We start from the raw sequence: 21,410 nt of genomic DNA, 5'->3' as shown, positions 1-21,410 counted from the left end.
CGCAAATGACATGGTATTATACAAATAGTGATGTTATTTAACTCAGGGTTTCTCAGCCTCAGCACTGTTGAGAATGTTGACATTCTGGGACAGATTGCTCTCTGTGGTGAGGTCTGTCCTGTGAATTGAAGGTTGTTTAGCATCCCTGCCTCTACCCACTCCTCTCCAGTGTGACAAGCACAAATCTCTCTGGACATTACTTGATGTTTCGTGGAGGACAAAAATCACCTCTGACCAGAACCACATTTTGAAATTAATAACTTAAATATTTTATAGCATTGACTTGACAGCAATCCTATATAATAAAAGGCTAATATGCAAATTGGCTGAATGGCAGAACTACTGGTCGCTATGATGCACACTGACCACCAGGGGGAAGATGCTCAATGCAGCAGCTCCCACAGGGTCAGTGCACTCCCACAGGGGGAGTGCTGCTCAGCCAGAAGCTGGACTCATGGCTGGGAAGCAGATCAGAGGTGGAAGGAGCCTTTCCCACCTCCACGGCAGCACTAAGGATGTCCAACTGACAGCTTAGGCCTACTCCCTGCTGGACCTAAGCCATCAGTCAGACATCCCCCAAGAGCTCCAGGACTGCGAGAGGGTGCAGGATAGACAGAGGGGACCCCTCACCCAGTGCAAGAATACCTTGCACCGGCCTCTAGTTTAATGATAAAGAGTGTAAAAGACCATCAAAAGTGTGAGTAGCAGTCACACTATGAACTCTATGTAGCCATTGAAATAAACACATTGATTCATCAAGCAAACAAACACAGCAATCTCTTGCCTCTGGACTAAGTAGAATGGGCTCTCAGGTGACAACAGGAAATTGTTCTTGGCTTCCATTCTCTGTGACCCTCTCATGCAGGGTCAGCTGGGTTTTAGACTCTCCTGGATAAGATCTCTTAGAGGCAGGTCATTGTGGGAACATCTGAATTCCTCCCTGAATGGTTGATGATAGAGACTAAAGTTCTGTTCACAGGCAAGACAGCAGGAAGGTGTGAAGTATAAGTCTCCAGCCAGAACTGTCCTCCAAACAAATAAAGAACAATGACAAATAAAAATAACCATGCCCTCCCAGCCTAACTTTACACACGCTGAGAGACTGGAGATGAGGAGATAGTATAAATCCCTGTACCTGCTCTTCAGGTACATTTCCCTCTTGTTACTCCCACCTCTAAGCACACGAATATGATATATTTTATAGCAAGAGGAGGATTAGAGTAGCAGATGGAACATGCATGCTAATCAGCTGTCTTGGGACTAAGGTAACCGCACTGATTCCATTAATGTTGAAGAGAGAGACAAAAGAATTGGACTCAGAGATACTTTGAAAATGCTTCACAGCTGGCTTGAAGATGGAGGAAGGAACAGGAACCAAGGAATGCAGGTGGCCAGCTACACTAATAGGCATCAGAGAGAACAGCTCCTCCCCTCAGCTTCTAGAAGGACCCCAGCCCTGCACGCATCTGGATATTAGTCAGTGAGTCTCATTTGAAGCTTCTGACATCCAGACTGTAAGAGCATATGTTTGTTTGTTTCAAGCAACTAGTATAGGAATACTTTATGGCAGCTATAGGATTCTAATATAGACATTTATTTAATAACATTTGTCTGCGGAACTGAGTTTAAGCCTCTTCATTCATTAGCTTCCCTTGGGTAAGGGCATTTTATGTTAAAAACACACATGAAGTAGAAAACTATTTTTAACTAGATCGGAGACATTCTCCCCTCAGCTGGTACAGTGAAGACCTCACTGCATAAATGTAAACTCATTGTGCTGCCTCTGTGGCATTAAGAGTTAAGGTACAAAAAAAAAAAAAAAAAAAAAGAGAGAGAGAGAGAGTTAAGGTACAATGGGTGACCTTTAATTCTCCATCTATATAACTATGGTGACTTTTTTCTCAGCATCCTATACCTTTGCCTAGAAGTTGGTTAGTCCTCAATTTATATTCACCGAATGCATGCCAGAATTTCTCATTACTGGTAGAGACCACTGGGGGAAAGGCTGAGTGTGGGGTAGGAATTCCTGTCAATTGTTCCAACAGAGAAAGTCAATGGGTAACAAATAAAAGACTATATGCAGCCTTGACAATAATAGATAATTAATTCAAAGTAAAACTCTTTAGTATTCTTTTTCAAACTCATTAAATATTTTTTTTCACATGAATACCCAGCATGAGAGAAGATACTGCAATGAATGTCTTACAAATTGCTATTGTAAGGGACCAACTCCCTGACTGGTCAGGATCTTTTCAATAAACACAAAACATGCTCAAATATACACCATTTTTGAAATTTAATACAAACACTCTCACTTTACTGCACTCTTCTTCTGAACTAATTTTCTATTACCTTCTTCATGAAAAACAAGTATTTTCAGATACATTTTCATTTTACTGCAATCATTTTATGCATCTCACTCATTCTACAGTATCATGCAACTGGACTCCCATTCTTATCACTTCATTGTTAAGTATCGTCCTTATAATACAGATTCAAACAAACACATCTTTCTTACTGTATTACCTAAATTAATTACAAATTAATTCCTTAACCCAAAATGCCAACGAAGTGAGCTCTTAGCTCTGGTCTAGGCTGTTTGGGCTCCCAGGTGACTCAGGTAAAAGTTGTCAGGTTCTATCCTCCCTGACTCTCTCCTGATGTACCTTCTGGCCTCCCAGACTCACCTGGATGGGGTCTCTGATAGGAAGGTTTCCATGTGGAAGTCTGAATTGCTCCCTGGATTGTTGATAATGAAGATTGAAGCTCTGTCCCACATGAGACAACAGAAAGGAGTGAAGCATTAGTCCCTGAGCCAGCTTAGGAATCAAAAGCAACAACCATGTGCTGTCCCCCAACGTTGTACAAGCTGAGGACTGCACAGCAGAGAGATTTACAGCTCTCTCTATACCTGCTCATCAGGCACATTTCCCTTGTGTTATTCCAACTTCTAAGCACATGATTTCCCACTGGACCTCTGGAATAAGCAGAAAGGAAAATTTTCCTAATGATTCTCTGATCCCAGGTGATCAGGTTGTAAGTCAAGTGTACTCAGTTTTTATGACTCCTTGTCTTGATATCATCTGTTTTCTAGAGTTTGAAAGACCTACTACCCTATCCCATCCCTGATTTCCCTTTTTCTTCAAAGTCTGATTGGAGGTGGGACACTGACCTGATATCTCTGGAAAATTGCTATTTTTCTCTTCAATATGGCAGAGCTGGGCTCCTTTGAGATGCAATCCAGGACGCCACATTCTTTGGGTTCCTGACACATTTGTCAAAATAATGAGGGATTTTATACTTATACTAGAGGCCCGGTGCACGAAATTCGTGCACCTTAAAAGGGGATTAATTAGAGGAAATAATTTAATATTGCTATTTGCCCTTTCTCTATAATAGAAGTGTCAGAGATGAAAGAAAATTAGTAAAATGTATATGAAAGCCTTCATGCTGTCAGAGTCTGGGGCTCACCACAGGACCCAGAGTCAAGTCCTCGCCCACCCACATGCACCTCAAAATTGTGTGAGACCCAGACCTGGCCAGCCCCCCCCCCCGCCTACCATTGGGCTAGATCCAGACCCAGCCAGTCCCACCCTTGTCAAGCCCTGCCAGGCAGGGGGCATAGCCTCAGGTGCCCTGGCCCTGTGCTAGGACAGGGGCTGTGACATGAGGTCCCCTAGCCCAGACCGGGGCCGGGGGCATGCCTTTAGGTCCTCCGTCAAGCCCCGCCAGGTGGGGGACACAGCCTAAGATCCCCTGTCAAGCCCCACTGGGTGGGGGCATGGCCTGAGGTCCCCCGTCAAGCCCCACTGGCGGGGGGGGGGGCAACCTCAGGTCCCCCGTCAAGCCCCGCTGGGCGAGGGCGTGGCCTGAGTTCCCCCAATCCAGCTTGGGGGTGCACCTTGAGGTCCCCCATCAAGCCCGCTGGGCAGGGGTTGTGGTCTGAGGTCCCCCGGCCTGGTGCCGGGGTGGGGGTCACGACCTGAAGTCCCCTGTCAAGCCCCACCTGGTGGGGGGCATGGCCTGAGGTCCCCTGGCCTGGCGCTGGGGTGGGGGGGAGCAGCCTGAGGTCCGCTAGCCCAGCACCAGGACGAGAAGCGCACCTTGAGCTCCCCTGTCAAGCCCGGGGGGTGCGGCCTGAGGTCCCCTGTCAAGCCCTGCAGTGTAGGGGAGGGCGTAGCCTCAGGTCCCTACTGATTGCTTTTTAAGGCTCCTTATGAGAACTTGATCTCAGCTGTGGGTGCAGCCATCTTTGTGACGGAGTGATGGTCAATTAGCATAGCCACTCTTTATTAGATAGGATCACCAGTTAAAAGCTGTTATTTATACCCTCATGAATTATTTATTAATTTTTCTGGCCAGTGTGCCTTAGTTGGTTGAGCATCGTACCATCTACCAACAAGTTGCTGGTTTGATTCCTCATCAGGACACATGCCTGGGTTTAAGGCTGGCTCCCCAGTAGGGAGTGTGAAGAAGGCAGCCCATCAATATTTCTCTCTCATGAATGTTTGGCTCTCTCTCTCTAAAAAAAAATCAATAAAAACATATTAAAATATATATATTCATTAGAAGAGATACATTTAGATATTTTTATGACACATGACCTTAGCTTATCATTTTAGAGGAATTTCCTGATTTAATTTTTAGAAAACTCCATTTTATGAGGAATTTCTGGAAACATTTCTATATTTGACATGTGGAAGATCACAGATCTGGCCAACTTGTGTTGAATCCATTCCTGGCATAATCAGTATGACTGGGGTGAGAGAGACATGGGAATAACTGGGCCATGGTGTGGTGGTGGTGGTGGTGGTGGTGGTGTGTGTGTGTGTGGGCGGGGGGGGGGGGGGCTTGTGGATGTGAGAGGTCCTCAGAGCAGGGATATCTGCATTCATACATTGGAAGGTGGCTCTAACACTATGGGGCCAGAATTCAATCAAGAGAAGGTACTAAGGCCTAGCTGGTTTGACTCAGTGGTTAAAAGGTGTGCCTGCAGGCTCCACCCCCAGTAGGGGGCGTACAAGAGGTAGATGATCAATGATTCTCTCTCATCATTGATGTTTCTATCTCTCTCTCTCCTTCTCCCTTCCTCTCTGAAATCAACAAAAATATATTTTAAAAATAAAAAGAGAAGGTACTAAGGAGGGGATCTGTTTCCATTCAAAGAACACCTTTGCAGCAAGAATAATAGAATGTAAGAGGCACCATGGATGAGGAAGTCCCTGTGCCTGAGGTGTTAGCAGCATCAGAGAGGCCACCTCACTCCTCAACATGTCTGGCATCATTTCTCCTCACTCTCCCTCCTGCTCACCCACCTTGCAAACTGGCTTCATTTTTTCTGACTTGAACATTAGAAACAAGAACCTTCCCCAGGGCCTTTTCACTGGCCAGTCCCTCTGCTCAGCACACACTTTCCCACATAATCCTGTGTCTCCCTTCCTCTCTTTTGTTAAAGAAAAAAATTTGAGGGCCAAAATCTTTTCTTTACAAATGAAAATAAGGGAAAAAACCAAGATGGCTGCATAGGTAAACACCTAAACTGCTGCCTTGCACAACAATTTCAAAACTACAACTAAAAGACAAAGCGGACATCATCCCAAACCACAGGAAGGCTGGCTGAGTGGAAATTCTACAACTAGAAGGAAAGAGAAAAGCACACTGAAAATCAGTAGAGCTGCGGAAGTAAAGTCCAGAGGTCCGGAGGCGCGTGCGCGGAGGGGGCTGGCAACTGAGTATGCGGCTAGCTTTCTCAATCGGCAGTGAGACAAAACCTCCCAAGTGCTCTGAACACCAGTTCCGGGTGAGACTCTGGGGACCCAGACTCATATGGGGAGAAACTGGACTGTCTGGCTTCAGGCAAAACTTGAGGGCGGCTTTCTCTCAGAGGTGCTTGCAGCGATTACCAAGGGACACTGAGAACCAGGGGCCTCTTAGGGCAGGGCTGATGGGAAGCCATTGCTGTTTGCTCCACCCTGAGACTCAGCCCCATCCAAGCTGAGCGCAGAGGCTTTTGCATATGAATAGCCTGGTCCTTTGAATTCTAAACTTACCTAACAAACTGCAGCTGAGTCAGTGAGACCCAGAACATCCAAAATTAGGCCCAAGGCCCCACAGCAGCTTGCATTGCACAGCTGGGCCTCATCTGGGCACCTCCAAAACCCAAACAAAGTAGAGGAATCTGCCGATTTCTCCATAGCTCCTGCTGGGTGGCCTCAGGCAGAGGCTATATTAGCACCTCCTTGGAGATCCAAGAGCCAGTGTACCCAGGGGCCAGAGTAGGACCATCCAGATTACAACTCCTCAGATCCAAAAGGGACACACTCAGGGGCAGACTCAGAGAGCATCAAATACCCACAGAAGCAAGTCTTGTCTCATAAGGGTGTCTCCAGCACAGAAGTTCTCCCAGCATAGACACAGCTAATCCTCACAGCCAATTGGCCTGGAGGTCAATTCCTCCCAGTGATACCAACAACAATCAAGGCTTAACTACAACAAGACTGTGCACACAGCCCACAAAAGGGTGCACCAAGAGTGTCCACCTCAGGTAACTGGGGAGGCTGAGCCACTGGGCCCTATAGGACACCTAGCACACAAAGCCACTCTATCAACTCAGGGAAGCAGCCAAAATGTGGAGACAAAGAAACAGGTCACAAATGAAAGAAATGGAGGAAAGCAAACGACTGGATATAGAGTTCAAAACCACAGTTATAAGGTTTTTCAAGAATTTCTAGAAAAGGCCGATAAATTTAGTGAGACCCTTGAGGATATAAAAAAGGACCAACTAGAAATTAAGCATACACTGACTTAAATAAAAAATAATATACAGAGATCCAACAGCAGACTAGAGGATCACAAGAATCAAGTCAAAGAGTTGAAATACAAAGAAGCAAAAAACACCTAACTGGAAAAGCAAAAAAAAATCCAAAAATATGAAGACAGAATAAGAAGCCTTTGGGACAACTTCAAGCATACCAACATCTGAATTATGGGGATGCCAGAAGAAGAGGGAGAGAAAGATACTGAAAACCTATTTGAAGAAATAATGACTGAAAATTTCTCCCACCTGGTGAAAGAAATAGCTTACAAGTCCAGGAAGTGCACAGAACCCCATACAAAAGGAATCCAAAGAGGACCACACAAAGGCACATCATAATTAAAATGCCAAGAGCAAAAGACAAAGAGAGAATATTAAAAGCAGCAAGACAAAAACTGTTAGTTACCTACAAGGGAGCACCCATATGATTGTCAGCTGATTTCTCAACAGAAACTATGCAGGCCAGATGGGAGTGGCAAGAAATATTCAAAGTGATGAATAGCAAGATCCTACAACCAAGATTACTCTACCCAGCAAAGGTATCATTCAGAATTGAAGGTCAGATAAAGAGCTTCACAGATAAGAAAAAGCTAAAGGAGTTCATCACCACCAAACCAGTATTATATGAAATGCTGCAATGTATTCTTTAAGAAGAGGAAGAAGAAGAAAAAGGTAAAGATAAAAATTATGAACAACAAATACATATCTATCAACAAGTGAATCTAAAAATCAAGTGATTAAAAAAGCTGATGAAAAGAATAAACTGGTGAATGTAATAGAAGTCGGGGCATAGAAAGGTAGTGGACTGACAGTCCTTGAGGGGAAAAGGGTGTGAGGGGTGTGGGAAGAGACTGGACAAAAATTGTACACCTATGGATGAGGAGGGGTGGTGGGAACCGGGTGGAGGGGAGCTATGGGGGGGGGGGCGGTAAAGAGGAACAACTATAATAATCTGAACAATAAAGATTTATTTTAAAAAATGAAAATAGGGTTTATTGATCCAAATGCCAGCCTGGAAAGAACCAGGTCCTGGGGCATGAAGTCTAGACCAGCAGCAGCAGAGAGAAGCGGAAAAGAAAAACATGTCCACTGTCCTGGGAGAACATAAACTGGGGCACTTCTAGGATAAGAGCACAAGAAAGAAATATTTACTACTTTGGATTACAGGCAACAGTCCTGAATGCTCATGCACGTGCAGGCTACAAGGGCATTGAGTGTTGCTATAGAAGTTGAATAAAAGTTCCAGCATACAATCAGGAATGTGAGCAGTGTTTTGTAAGTGGGCCCACAGCTTTGACCTGGTTGACTACTATTATCTTTTTATCCCACTCTTTGGCTCAGTGCTATTTAATTTAGGACACCTCAGATTTTTTCCTGCTCACTTTTGAGGTCTCTGTTCAAATGTCACCTTGCCAACAGATCTACCTACATACCCATGAAAAATGGTACTCTCTATCTATTTTCTCCTTTAGACATGCTGTACTTTTCTTCATACCACAGGCCACCATATGAAATAATTTATTATTTTATAATTTGCTCTGCATCCCTTCTCCCTCATTGGACTGTAGAGACTTCAGTTCTTCCGCACCCTATTCTCACAACCTGGACAGTGCCTAAACATGGTCAGCACTCAATTTACATTCCTGTGAAACATGAAGAAATTCTCACTAAAACTGTAGAATATATGAACCCCTCAGATACATAGGTGATTGGGATAAATATTCCATATCAGGGATAGCACTGGATATCTCTAAAAAGGACCATAGCCCTATATACAATACTAAAATTAATTTCTTGCTTGTAAAATATGAATTATTGCATTTTAAATATGTGAGGAATGCAACTCTGTGTGAAAATTAGTCATGCTATTTTCACCTTTCCTGGTAGTCACCTGCACCACATGGCACCAGGCAATGGTACACAAATTTCAGAATTTCTTCTGGGATTTTTAGAGAAATGAGAACTGAAGACCTTCAGATTTGGGCTTTTCCTCTCCATGAATCTGATCACTGTGTTGGGAAACCTGCTCATCATCCTGGCCGTCAGCTCAGACTCCCACCTCCACACACCCATGTACTTCTTCCTCTCCAACCTGTCCTTGGTAGACATGTGTCTCACCTCCACCACCATCCCAAAGATGCTGTGGAACATCCAGACACAGAGCAAAGTCATCACCTATGAATCCTGCATTACTCAGATGTATTTTGTCATACTTTTTGCTGGGTTGGAGGTTTTCTCCCTCGTTGTGAAGGCCTATGACCATTTTATGACCATCTGCCACCACTCTACTGCATGGTCATCATGAACCCTCGACTCTGTGGACTGCTGGTTCTGACATGCTGGATCATTAATGTTCTGCATTCCTTCCAACTATGCTTAATGGCATTACAACGGTCCTTCTGCATGGACGTGGAAATCCCTCACTTTTTCTGTGAACTCAATCAGATGATCAAACTTGCCTGTTCTGACACAATTTTAACTAACATGGTGATGTATTTTGTAGCTTTCCTGCTTGGTGGTAGTCCTTTCTGTAGGATCCTTTACTCATATTCTAAAATAGTGTCCTGCACACATGGAATTTCATCTGCTCAGGGTAAGTATAATGCTTGTATGTCTCACCTCCCAATTGTCTCCTTATTTTATTGTACAAATTTAGGTATGTATCTTAGCTCTGCTGTTACCCACAATGCACATTCAAGTGCCACAACCTGGGTCATGTATTCTGTGGTCACACCCATGCTGAACCCCTTCATATACAGTCACAGGAATAAAGACATCAAACAGGCTCTGAAGACATTCTTTGTGAAGGACTCTACAAACAGGCCAGTTGTCCTAAGACTGAAGATGTGCCCATGATTGCAGAGGTCAAAGACTTAGAGTCACACATCATGATGATCTTCAGGCTATGGAAGTAGAACTTGCTCTTTTCATTATTTCCTGGAATTTCTATTTCTTAACCTCATCTCTAGTCACCATTTGTAACTCAGTTAAGTTCTCTACTCTCTCAGATATCTAACAGCTTTTCTCTTTGTTGTTTTTCTACTTTCCCTAATTTATTTTCATCATGGATCAGATATATTTGGAAAATACTATTTACCTAATGAGTCAACATGGGTATTTTTAGAATATTTTTCCTCAAATGACATATATCATACCAAATATATATATATATATATATATATATATATATATATATATATATATATATATTTACTAAAGAATCATCCTGAATTGAACTCCTATGGAAAAGCTGCACTTAATGATCAAGGCAATTTATACCATTTTGTATGAGAGGAAAACCTGAGACCTCTGCTATTCACTTTTATGACTGACATTCCTTTGTATATCACCATCTCAACTACTGTTCCTGGTGATGTAGATACTGACATACCAGTGTGTTTAATAGCTGGTCACTGTGTTTTATTCTCCTCACTAGGATCCTGTTCTCTTTCAGCTCAGTGTTCATAGCCCTACCTTAGCCACTTACAAAATGATTATCAAATCCATGTTTCCAAGAGGACTCTTCATTGAAAAATAAATTTTAATAAATAGGTTGACCTAATACCACCTTAAAATCACAGATGAATTTCAATATGATGGAGCAAATTTTTATATCACACATTGTATTACTATGTTAAATGTTTATTCTTCATACTATGCATCTATTCATTGAAGTATGGAGAAATGTTGCCCATTTGGAAAGGGGTTTATACATATGATTGAAGACTGGTTGGTGTTTCTCTATATTTTATTGGGTTGAAAATTTTCAGTGCTTCCTATAATGTGACTCTTTTATAAACATGAAGAATATAGATTCCCTCCCTCTAAATTTTTCATAAGAATGGAAGGGATGGTAAATGATCATTATCAGTTCCATCCATTATACATCCCTATTATGCTCAGGATAATATTCATCCTTTATGATCAAAGAATGACTCAAGAGAGAAATTGCATTCTTGTTTAGTTGTATGATGCAGGGTCACCAATTTTCCTACACACACATACGTGTTCTTTCTACCTCTCCTGGTTACAGGGAAATGAACCTCCAATGAGTTTTTATATATAGTTGTCTTAAATAAACTAACACAGTAACAATGAATGCTGTCTTTTATAAAAAAATAAAATAAAATAAATGGTAAGTGTCCTAGTTGGTTGGTTGTTGTTCCACGCACTGAGAGGTTTAATTACTGGTCATGGCCCATGCCTGGGTTTTGGGCTCTATCTCAAAGGGTGGGTGGGGGGGGGCATGTAGGAGGCAGCCTATTGAAGTTTCCATCTCTCCCTCTCCCTTCCTTCCTCACTCTAAAATCAATAAAAATATATTTAGGTGAAAAAAAGTGTTATTCTCCTGTAAAATTTGTAATTTTGTTTGTGTCTTCTACCTTTTTTTCTTCATTAGCTTTATTAGAAATCAGTATGGTTTGGATTTATAAATTCTATTTTTCTGTTTTTAAAGCCATCAATTCCTGTCTTTGTCTTTGTTATAAACTTAATCTGCTCCCCTGAAGCTTGTTTTATTCTATTAATGAATTCATTTTCATGCATTATTTTATTTATTTATTTATTTATTTATTTATTTATTTATTTATTTATCTTTCTTTCTTTATTGATTAAGGTATATGTCTCCTTACCCCCTCCCATTGGTTATTATTATATGCATGTATATAAGTTCTTTTGTTGATCTCATCCTCTTACCTCCACCCTCCCCTGACTTCCTTTTTAGGTTTGATGGTCTGATTGATGCTTCTCTATGCTTTATTTTTTTTAAATTGAAAATTTTAAGGATATTTTTCATCTGAGTACAACTTTGGTCACATGCCAAATTTTCACATATAGAGTTGTCATTGTAATCTTTTTTTCCCCTAAATATATTTGTATTGATTTCAGAGAGGAAGGGAGAGGGACAGAGAGATAGAAACATCAATGAGAGAGAATCATTGATCTGCTTCCTCCTGCATGTCTCCTCCTAAGGATCACATTTGAGGCCAGGCATGTGCCCTGATTGAGAATCAAACCAATTGAACAGTGACTTCCTGGTTCATGAGTTGATGCTCAACCACTGAGCCACACCAGTTGGGCTCATTGTAATCTTTTAAATAATAGTTTGAATAATTCTCTTTTGACCAAGTTGTATTTCAGGAGATTGCTTTAAAAATTCCCCCATAAAGTTTTTTTTTAGTTGAGTTTTATGGCCTTGTAGTTAGAGAATATATCTGAATTTTTTCTTCTGATGTTTTGAAATATGTGGCTAAGAAGTTAACTGACTTTTGTCAATGTTCCATGGGTGCTTAAAAAGGAGATGTATTATTTGTTTATAGGCTACAAAGTTCAATATTTATCAGTTAATTAAAATAGTTTATAATTCAGAAAAAAGAGAACAAGTGCCAACAAAAATCAATAGCAGATAACTACTGTCCTCACTTATATTTACTTTGATTATTATATCATTAAGCTATTGTTGTATGACAAGCCATACTACAAGCATCTATATAATAAAAGCTTAAGCAACTGTTACGGCGGAACAACCAGAACAACCAGTCACTATGATGCGCACTGACCACCAGGGGGCAGACGCTCAATGCAGGAGCTGCCTCCTGGTGGTCAGTGCGCTCCCGCCAGAAGCCGAGCCCACGGCTGAGGAGCACAGTGTTAAGGAGCAGTGAGCAGGTGGGTGGTAAGGAGCAAGGGGTCCTGGACTGCAAGAGAGAGCAGCCATAGCTGAGGGGTCATCCCCCCCTACCACCGTGCATGAATTTAGTGCACCAGGCCTCTAGTGTTATTAAATATAATGCCATTATTACCAAGTGAGATTGCATGTTAGGGAGTTTTACTGACCTCTGCCAGTCTCCCTATGAGTCTGTAGTCAGCTGTGAGTCTCTACATGTGTTTCTAAGGCTCATTCATGATGTTGTAAGTGGCCATGGTGATCTCTTTTGAAGCACTATATCATCAGTTTATCTTATTTCTATATCTAGATTTATCTTCTATTTTAAAGAAAACAAATAGTACTGAATATGAATTGTTTTATTTTACTTCTGTGGTTCCAATATCCTTGAAACTTAGCTTTTCTCCCAGGTAGAAGAAACACCTCCTACCATTTCTCAGTGTGAATCTGCTACCTGAGCTCTAGATCCTAGGCTATTTTCCTTCCATGTTTTTTTAAGAAGTATAATTACATAATGTAAAATGAACATGATAAAAATCCACTATTTGATGAATAAAAGTCATACCAAAATTACAGTCAATACCTCATGTTTCCATTAGTATATGTCAGGAAAATGCACAATAAAATTTAATGGCTTCTTGTAGTAATTGTTAAACATTTAATATACCTGAGCCTAAATTTCCAATGAAATATGGCCATATATCTCATCTATTGTTTGCAACATTTGTCATGGGGATAGTAAATGTAACTTCAGAGGAATATTGCAAGCAATAAATAAAATATATGGCATATTTCATTGAGCCCAAATAAAAAATTCCAAGGTAAAGTGTGTATGTATATGTGTGCTTATTCATATACATTTTTATTTCAAACAAACATACCAATTTATATGTACACAAACATAGATTCATTTATAATCACATATTTCATGTTGAAAGGAAGCTTAAGAGAAATTTAAAGAGGATGGAAATGAAAAGAATGAATTTTTGAATTAATATAGAATTAAAAGATGTAGAAATTTAGACATGAAGATTTAAAGTAAATGGTAGACCTGAAGTTAAATGATGAATTACTTTTCCTATGTTAATGCCTCAAAGGCATCAAAATCTAGAGCACATTTTCATTTAGGCAATAAGAAATTCTCTACCAGTTAAAGAGCCTGAATATCTCCAAACTGATTACACATTTCTTTTACTTAAGAGGGATTACAACCCAAAATGCCTTTACCCAGGGAAGGATAAATGAATGAATTGAGACACCTGATCTCAGCTTCCTCAAGAAATTTTTCATTGGATAAAGGTGTATTCACTTTTTAATGCTAATCAAAAATTACCACACAATTGATTTAAAAGAAACATATTCGTGCTTTTATAATTCCTGAGGTCAGAAACAGGAAATGGGTCTCAGTGGGCTAAAATCAAGATGTTTGCAGGGCTATGATTTTTCTGGAGGCTACGGGGAAGAGTCTATTTACTTTCCTACTCCAAGCTTAGATTAGCATGTAAAATAATTGAAATATGTTTCTTATAACTAACAAATATTTCATAGTGGGGGACTAAATGACAGCTCTTAACTTGTGATATAAGGAGGAAATGCCAAATTGTTTTTGGCTAATGTGTCATGAAGCCCAGTGTGTAACACACAAAGTTTATATCAAAGGAACTTAGTTTCCCCCCTTGTTGAAAAGAGAAATAGCAAATTTCTGTAGATATCAGGGCCTGTATCCCTACCACAAGTCAATATTTGGAGATTCAAGTTTCTAATCTAGGCTGCATCCTCAGTCTTAAATTTGGAAAAATTTTAAATCAGGATTGGTATAAGATGCTGGTATGTTAGTCCTCTGAACCCCAACAAATGTTATAAGGATGAACCAGTAGACACTGGACTCACTTGAATCCTAACCTGGTTTCTTGGGAACAGTATCTCCAGGAAAACATTCCCTTCTGTCCAGACCCACAGGGAAATCAGGTGATTAGAAGTTGCAGTAACAAGACAGAAATGCCCCTAATGAGCAGACATAGGGAGCTGTAAATATCTCCTCATCTCCAGTCTCTCAGCTTGTATGACCTTGGGATGGATGGGACCTAGTTGTTGCTTTGGAATCCTAAGTTTGTCTAGGAGACCTGTGCTTGCCTCCTTCCTGCTGTCTTGTCTGGGCAGAGAGCTTCAGTCTCCATCATCAGCCATCCAGAAGGTTGTATTTCCCAATGGAGACCTTCCCCTCAGAGTTTCCAAACAGGTGAGTCCAAAGGTCCTGTCTGTGTGTTCAGGAGAGGGTCAGAGAGAGTCAAAGCCAAGCACATGTACCTGAGGACTCTTGATAGGCACCAGCCTGTGGTTGTTTGTTTGCCTGATTAACTAATTAAGGACTAATTTATGATGCTAAAAGGAGAACTGAACATTGAACTAATTGCTGACAATTAACTGATGGAAGACCAGTTTTCAGCATGCCATACTCTGAAAAGTGCCTGGAACATGGTCTATGGCCAACATATATTCTTCAAATGCATGGAAGATATTCTCAATAAAGCAACAATATACATTGTTTTTGAAGAACAGGTTGATGGTAGAATAGGAAATTCTATTGAGAAATGACAGTAGAGATACCATAATAGGGAATAAATCACACACCAGAAATGGAAATTATTTTCCTGATCCTAAAACATAAGAATGTCATTTATTCTGAGTTACTAATGCTGGCTAAAGTGACAATTATTGATTCATTTTTTTTATTTTCTGATAGTCACGTCCTCAAACACAGGAAACCAAGCAATGGCACACAAATTTCAGATTTTCTTCTTTTGGGACTTTCACAGGCACTGGAACTGCAGCCCCTCATATTTGGGCTTTTCCTTTCCATGTACCTAATCACTGTGTTGGGAAACCTGCTCATCATCCTGGCCATCAGCTCAGACTCCCACCTCCACACACCCATGTACTTCTTCCTCTCCAACCTGTCCCTGGTAGACATCTGTTTCACCTCTACCACCATCCCAAAGATGCTGTGGAACATCCAGACACAGAGCAAAGACATCACCTATGAAGGCTGCATCACACAGATGTATTTTTTCATACTTTTTGCTGGCTTAGACAACTTTATCCTGACTGTAATGGCCTATGACCGGTTTGTGGCCATCTGCCACCCCCTGCACTACATGGTCATCATGAATTCCCGGCTCTGTGGACTGCTGGTTCTGGTGTCCTGGATCATGAGTGTCCTGAATTCCTTGCTGGAAAGCTTAATGGTGTTGAGGCTGTCCTTCTGCTCAGAGTTTGAAATCCCCCACTTTTTCTGTGAATTTAATCAGGTGCTCCAACTTGCCTGTTCTGACACCTTTCTTAACAACATGATAATGTATTTTACAGGTGCGCTGCTGGGTGGTGGTTCCCTTGCTGGGATCCTTTACTCTTACTCTAAGATACTTTCCTCCATATGTGGAATCCCATCAGCTCAGGGGAAGTATAAAGCATTTTCTACCTGTGCGTCTCACCTCTCAGTTGTCTCCTTGTTTTATGGTACACTCCTAGGAGTATACTTCAGCTCTGCTGCTTTCCGGAGCTCACACTCAAGTGCAACAGCCTCAGTAATGTACACTGTGGTCACACCCATGCTGAACCCCTTTATTTACAGTCTGAGGAACAAGGACATAAAGAGGGCCCTGAAAAGATTCCTTGGCAGGTAAGCTCTTCAAAAGCCAACTGTACTAGGCTGAAGAATTGCCCAGGAATGCAGGGTTCAAATCCTCAGGGCCAGAAGTTCTGACACAAATTAATCCAATATTTGGACCATATGTAATTGGAAATTCTCATTTATCTCCTAAGTTAACATGAATTACTTTAGCATAATTTATTATCTTATGACATATTTCATTCCAAGTAATTTTTCTATTGTTTTATTGAGAGAATAGTCATGAATTACACCACCCCTATGGACAAAATTATACTTGGGTACTAAGATCATTTGCATAACTTTATTTTAGAGGTAACTCTAAGACTACAGTCCACAGTTTTCACTTATTTGTTCATTGTTATTTTTTATAGCACTACCTTTATTGCTCTTTTTGATAATGTACACTTTGACATGCTAGTATGTTTTATAGTTGGTCTCCTGGTTTTATGTTCTTCATTCTATTATTCATCTCTGTGTCCACATGCCTACCATAGCCACTGGCAAAAATTGACTATCAAACACGTTTCCAAGAAAAGTCTACAAATACGCATTTTAATAGATAGATTGGTCTAATATGGTTAGAGTCAGAGATTACCTTAAATGTTATGAAGCAATAATAGCTATTTTACTATACAAAAATATTTTTCATGGCACTTGTGTACTTAATAAAGTGTGGAATATGCTTTCCAGGTGTAAGGCTCCTTATTCATTGGGGTGAAAAAATGTGTGGTGTATTTTATGATTTTTTTCTGAACTATTTCACTGTTTTTGCTTTAAAACTTTCTTTTTATATGCTTTTTTAATAAACTGAGCAGGACAGAGAGAGAAGAAGAGAGAAACATCCATATGAGAGAGAAATATTGATCACTTGTCTCCCATACACATTAAAATCAGGGATCCAATCCATAACCTGGAAATGTGCCCTGACTGGGAATAGAACTAGCAACCTTTCTGTGCATGGGATGATGCTCAACTAACTGAGCCATATAGGCAAGGGCTCCTTAAAAACTTTAAATATGCTCTCTTCTAATGTGACTCTTTCTAGTGTTCTAAATTCACTATCTCCCCTTTTCTAAATTTTTTCAAATCCACCAAAGGGAAAGTGAGTGAACAATCTCACTATCAAACAATAAGTGTCTTTATACTCAGGAATATCTTCAATCTTTTTAAAAATATGTATTTTTACTGACTTCAGAGAAAAAGATAGAGGGAGATATAGAAATATCAATGATGAGAATCATTGATTGGTTGCCTCCTTCATGCCTCCTACTGAGGATCAAGCCCGAAACCTGGGCATATGTCCTTGACTGGAATCAAACCTGGGACCCTTCAGTCCCCAAGTCAGTGCTCTATCCACTGAGCAAAACTGGCTAGGAGCATATCTTCAATCTTTATGATCAAAGGATGAATCCTGCCCAGTTATGTGCAGATTTTCTTGCACAAACAAGCATGTCCTTCCATCCTGTCTTGACTGCCTGGAAGGGAATCTCAATGGAGTCACTTTTATACAGTTATCTGAAATGTATTGGAATTACAGTATGATTGTGAGTGCTGTCCTCAAATATCAGTGCAAATGATAAAAGAAGTAGCAGATTATTATAATTTACCTCAGTTCTTTTCGCTTTGATTATAGTATCAATTCACTATTGCTATAACAAGCTATCCTAAAAGCAAATAGTTTAATACAATTCCTTTATTTTTCAATGGGTTTGTGTAGTGGGGTGGTGTTCTGTTCTCTGCTGGTCTCCGCATGAGTCTGTAGTCAGCTGTGGGTCAGGGGGGTGTCTCTGCTGATCTTGGCTGGGCTTTCTTATGTATTAGGGGCTCAGCTATGGTGACTGATGTGGGGAGGGCTTGGTTGGAATAAATGAGTTCTGTCTGTATGTCTTCTCCTCTGGAAAACATGGCTGAGCCAGGGTCTGAGTGAGAGCAGTGTAAATGCACCAAGGCCTGGTAAAGCACACTGTCACTTCCACCATATTTTATTTGACCAAAACAACTAAAAAAAATCCTAATTCCTGCCCAGATTCAGAGATGGAGAAGAAGACTACACCTCTGGATGGGAGGAGCTCACAGTCACATTGCCGAAGACATGGAAACAGACAAAGAATTAGGGCCCTCTCTGCACACAGTCTACCACTTGTGTAAATGTCAATTCAGTAAAGTTTTATTTCTATATCTGCCCTTAATGGCAAATGATCTTAGAGAAGAGAGTGAGAGTAAAAATATGTTTAATGAGCAGAGGTGGAAGTTCTACTCTTGAGGTCAGGCCCCTCCAAAATAACCATGCCTCTTCTGCTGCTTGCCTCCAGCTTACCATTTCTAGGTGGAAAAGAAATAAAAAATTTCCTTCCAGGTATCTCAAGTCCAGGGACTTAACCCATTGATTAACAGAGCTAGAGAGCTGTTGCATTCCTGATACCATCCTTTTGTTGTTGTTGTTGGCACCCTCATGTACACATTGCTTTTCTTTTTATTGACATGCTGTTAAAATATTCATAATCCAATATAATAGTTTTATTTGTTGGGTATGGAGGTCCTAATAGAAGGGGGTGGCATTTAAAGTGTACACACAACAGAAAATAGGAATTTGAAAGCAGACAGTTACCAACCTTATGCTGAGTGAAAGAAGCCAGTTAAAAAAAAAAAAGACAAATACTGCATGATTTCACTTATATGACATATCTTAAGGAGTTAAATCCATAGAAACCAAAAATGAAATAGTTGTTGCCAGGCACGGGCAGAGGGAGAATGGGGACTTAGTGTTTAGTGGGTGTAGAATTTCAGTTTTTCAAGATAAAAATTCTGGAGGCTGGTTGCACAAAAATGTGAAGGTATTTAACCCTACCGAACGGCATACTTAAAAATGGTTACAATGATAAATTTTGTTATGTGTTTTTTACCACTAAAAATTTTTAGTAAAAGGAACCATATTCTGACACATGCTACCACTTGCATGGCCCTTAAGAACATTATGCTGAGTGAAAGAAACCAGTCATAGAGGGACAAATACTGTGTGACTCCACTTTTATGAGGTCCTCAGAGGAGTCAAACTCATAGAGACAGGGAGTAGAATGGTGGGTGCCATTAGCCAGAAGAGGATTAGGAGTGTTTAATGGGAACTGAGTTCCAGTTTGTGAAGATGAGAAAGTTCTGGAGATGAATGGTGATGGTTGTACAACATTCTGAATGTATTTAATGGCACTGAACTGTACACTTAAAAAATGGTTAAGATGGTATTTTTTATGTTATGTGTGTTAGAAAAATAATCAAGGGTAGGATGGTAAGATGGGCCACACACTACTCTAGTGCCTCCATCCTCGCTAACACTTGGAATTGACAGTCTTTTTAATATTAGCTTCTCCAATAGGTGTGTGCAGTGACATCTCACTGTGCTTTTAATTTGCATTTTTCTAATGACTAATGATGCTGAATATCTTTTCCTATCATTATTTGCCACCCAAAAATCCTCTTTGTTAAAGTATCTATTAACATCCTTTGCCCATTTAAAAAATTTTTTTATTGATTTTACAGAGGAAGGGAGAATGAGAGAGATATAGGAACATCAATAATAAGAGAGAATCATAGATCGGTTGCCTCCCGCAGGACCCACACTGGGGATCGAGCCCAAAACCTGGGCATGTGCCCTGACTGGGAATTGAATTGTGACTTCCTGGTTCATAGACCAACACTCAACCACTGAGCAACACTCATTAGGCCCTTTGCCTGGTTTTTAATTAAAATTTTTAATGTTATTGCAAAACTGTCAGGAAGCCAAATGCATGCAACTGTTAGGATCCAAGGTTTATTGTCTAAAGAACAGCTCTCGCCTTGTTGAAAAGGAGAACAGAAATTTTCTAGATACCAGGACTGTGTCCTCACCACAATCAGTGCTGAAGACAGAAGAGACCTACTCCAGACAGGTTACTCTGTCTTAGATTTGGAGCACACTTAACTCAGAATTGAGATGGGATGCTAGGAGGTTTAGAGATCTGGATGAAAGAAGAGTTCATGGAGAAGGAGTAGGGACAAGAACTGAATTCATATGACTTGTAACCTGGTCTGTTGGAAACAGTGAGTCTGAAAAAATGTTCCTTTCTGTCCAGAACATTATTTCCTGGGGGAATCGTGTGCTTAGAGGTGGGAGTAACAGGAGGGAAATGTGCCTGAGGAGCAGGTACAGGGATTTATAAATATCTTCTCCGCTCCATTCTCTCAGCATGTGTGAACTTAGGCTGGGAGGAGCATGGTTATGATTATTTGTCATTGTTCTTTGTTTGAAGTCCTAATTCTGGCCGGCGACGGATGCTGCACACCTTCCTGCTGTCTTGCATGTGAACAGAACTTTACTCTCTATCATCAACCGTTCAGGGAAGAATTCAGATGTTTCCACAATGACCTTCCTCTCAGAGATCTTATCCTGGTGAGTCCAATAACACAGTTGACCCCACATGAGAGGGTGAGAGAGAATGGAAGCCAAGAACATTTAGCTATTTTCATCGGAGAGACAATTCAACTTAGTCCAGAGACGAGAGATTGCTATGCTTGTTTGGTTAATTGATCTATGAATTTATTTCAGTGGCTATGTAAGTGTTCATAATGTGACTGCTACTCACACTTTTGATGGTCTTTCATACTCTTTATCATTAAATTGCTATCACATCAATGCTAGAATGGTATGTTTACATTATTAAATTCAAACTGTGGTTCTGATTGGGGGTGATTTTGTCCACCATGAGGCACTGAGCTATGTTCATAGAGATTTGTGACTGTTACACTGGAGAGGGGTGAGTGGAGGCAGGGATACAGTAAAGAACCTTCAATTCACAGAGCAGACCTCAGCACAGAGAAAAATCTGTCCCAGAATGTCAACAGTGCTGAGAAACTCTGAGTTAAATAACATCATCATTTGTACTATTTATAGCTAACTTCAGGTTGTTTCCCAAAATTTTAGCACTTTACTTTCTGCCAGTAAAATGAGAGGACCCCCTTTTGCTACCAGTTTAAAAGTCACAACCTCAATCAACGTGACTGCTCTTCCAATTTTTCCCCATCTAATGCTTGCAAAAGTCATTTCTTGTTGTTTTCTCAAACTATTACACAGTTTCAGCAAACTTTATTTCTTATATCACCATTTTGATTTACTTATTGTTAATATATGCCCATATGTCACTTTCCTATTTTCTACAGCATTTCAAATGGTTTTTAGTGATGATAGTTACTCAATTGACTTTTGTAAGATATTTTTACCATAATTTTTT

At 40.5% G+C, this 21,410-nt stretch overlaps 1 protein-coding gene across 1 annotated transcript; it reads left to right on the top strand.

The window, feature by feature from the left end:
* Positions 1 to 15,250: 15,250 nt before the first annotated feature.
* Positions 15,251 to 16,162, top strand: LOC308252324 (olfactory receptor 7A5-like; the record flags this gene model as incomplete). Its single annotated transcript, XM_080676728.1, has 1 exon — positions 15,251 to 16,162. Exon 1 carries the CDS (start codon positions 15,338 to 15,340, stop codon positions 16,160 to 16,162), a length of 825 nt encoding a protein of 274 aa, XP_080532854.1. The 5' UTR covers positions 15,251 to 15,337.
* Positions 16,163 to 21,410: the final 5,248 nt, after the last annotated feature.

Source organism: Plecotus auritus (assembly GCF_963455305.1).
Source record: "Plecotus auritus genome assembly, chromosome: 6".
Taxonomy (NCBI): Eukaryota; Metazoa; Chordata; class Mammalia; order Chiroptera; family Vespertilionidae; genus Plecotus; species Plecotus auritus.
Note: the sequence above shows the minus strand (reverse complement) of the source record. Positions and strands in the feature narration are given on the sequence as shown.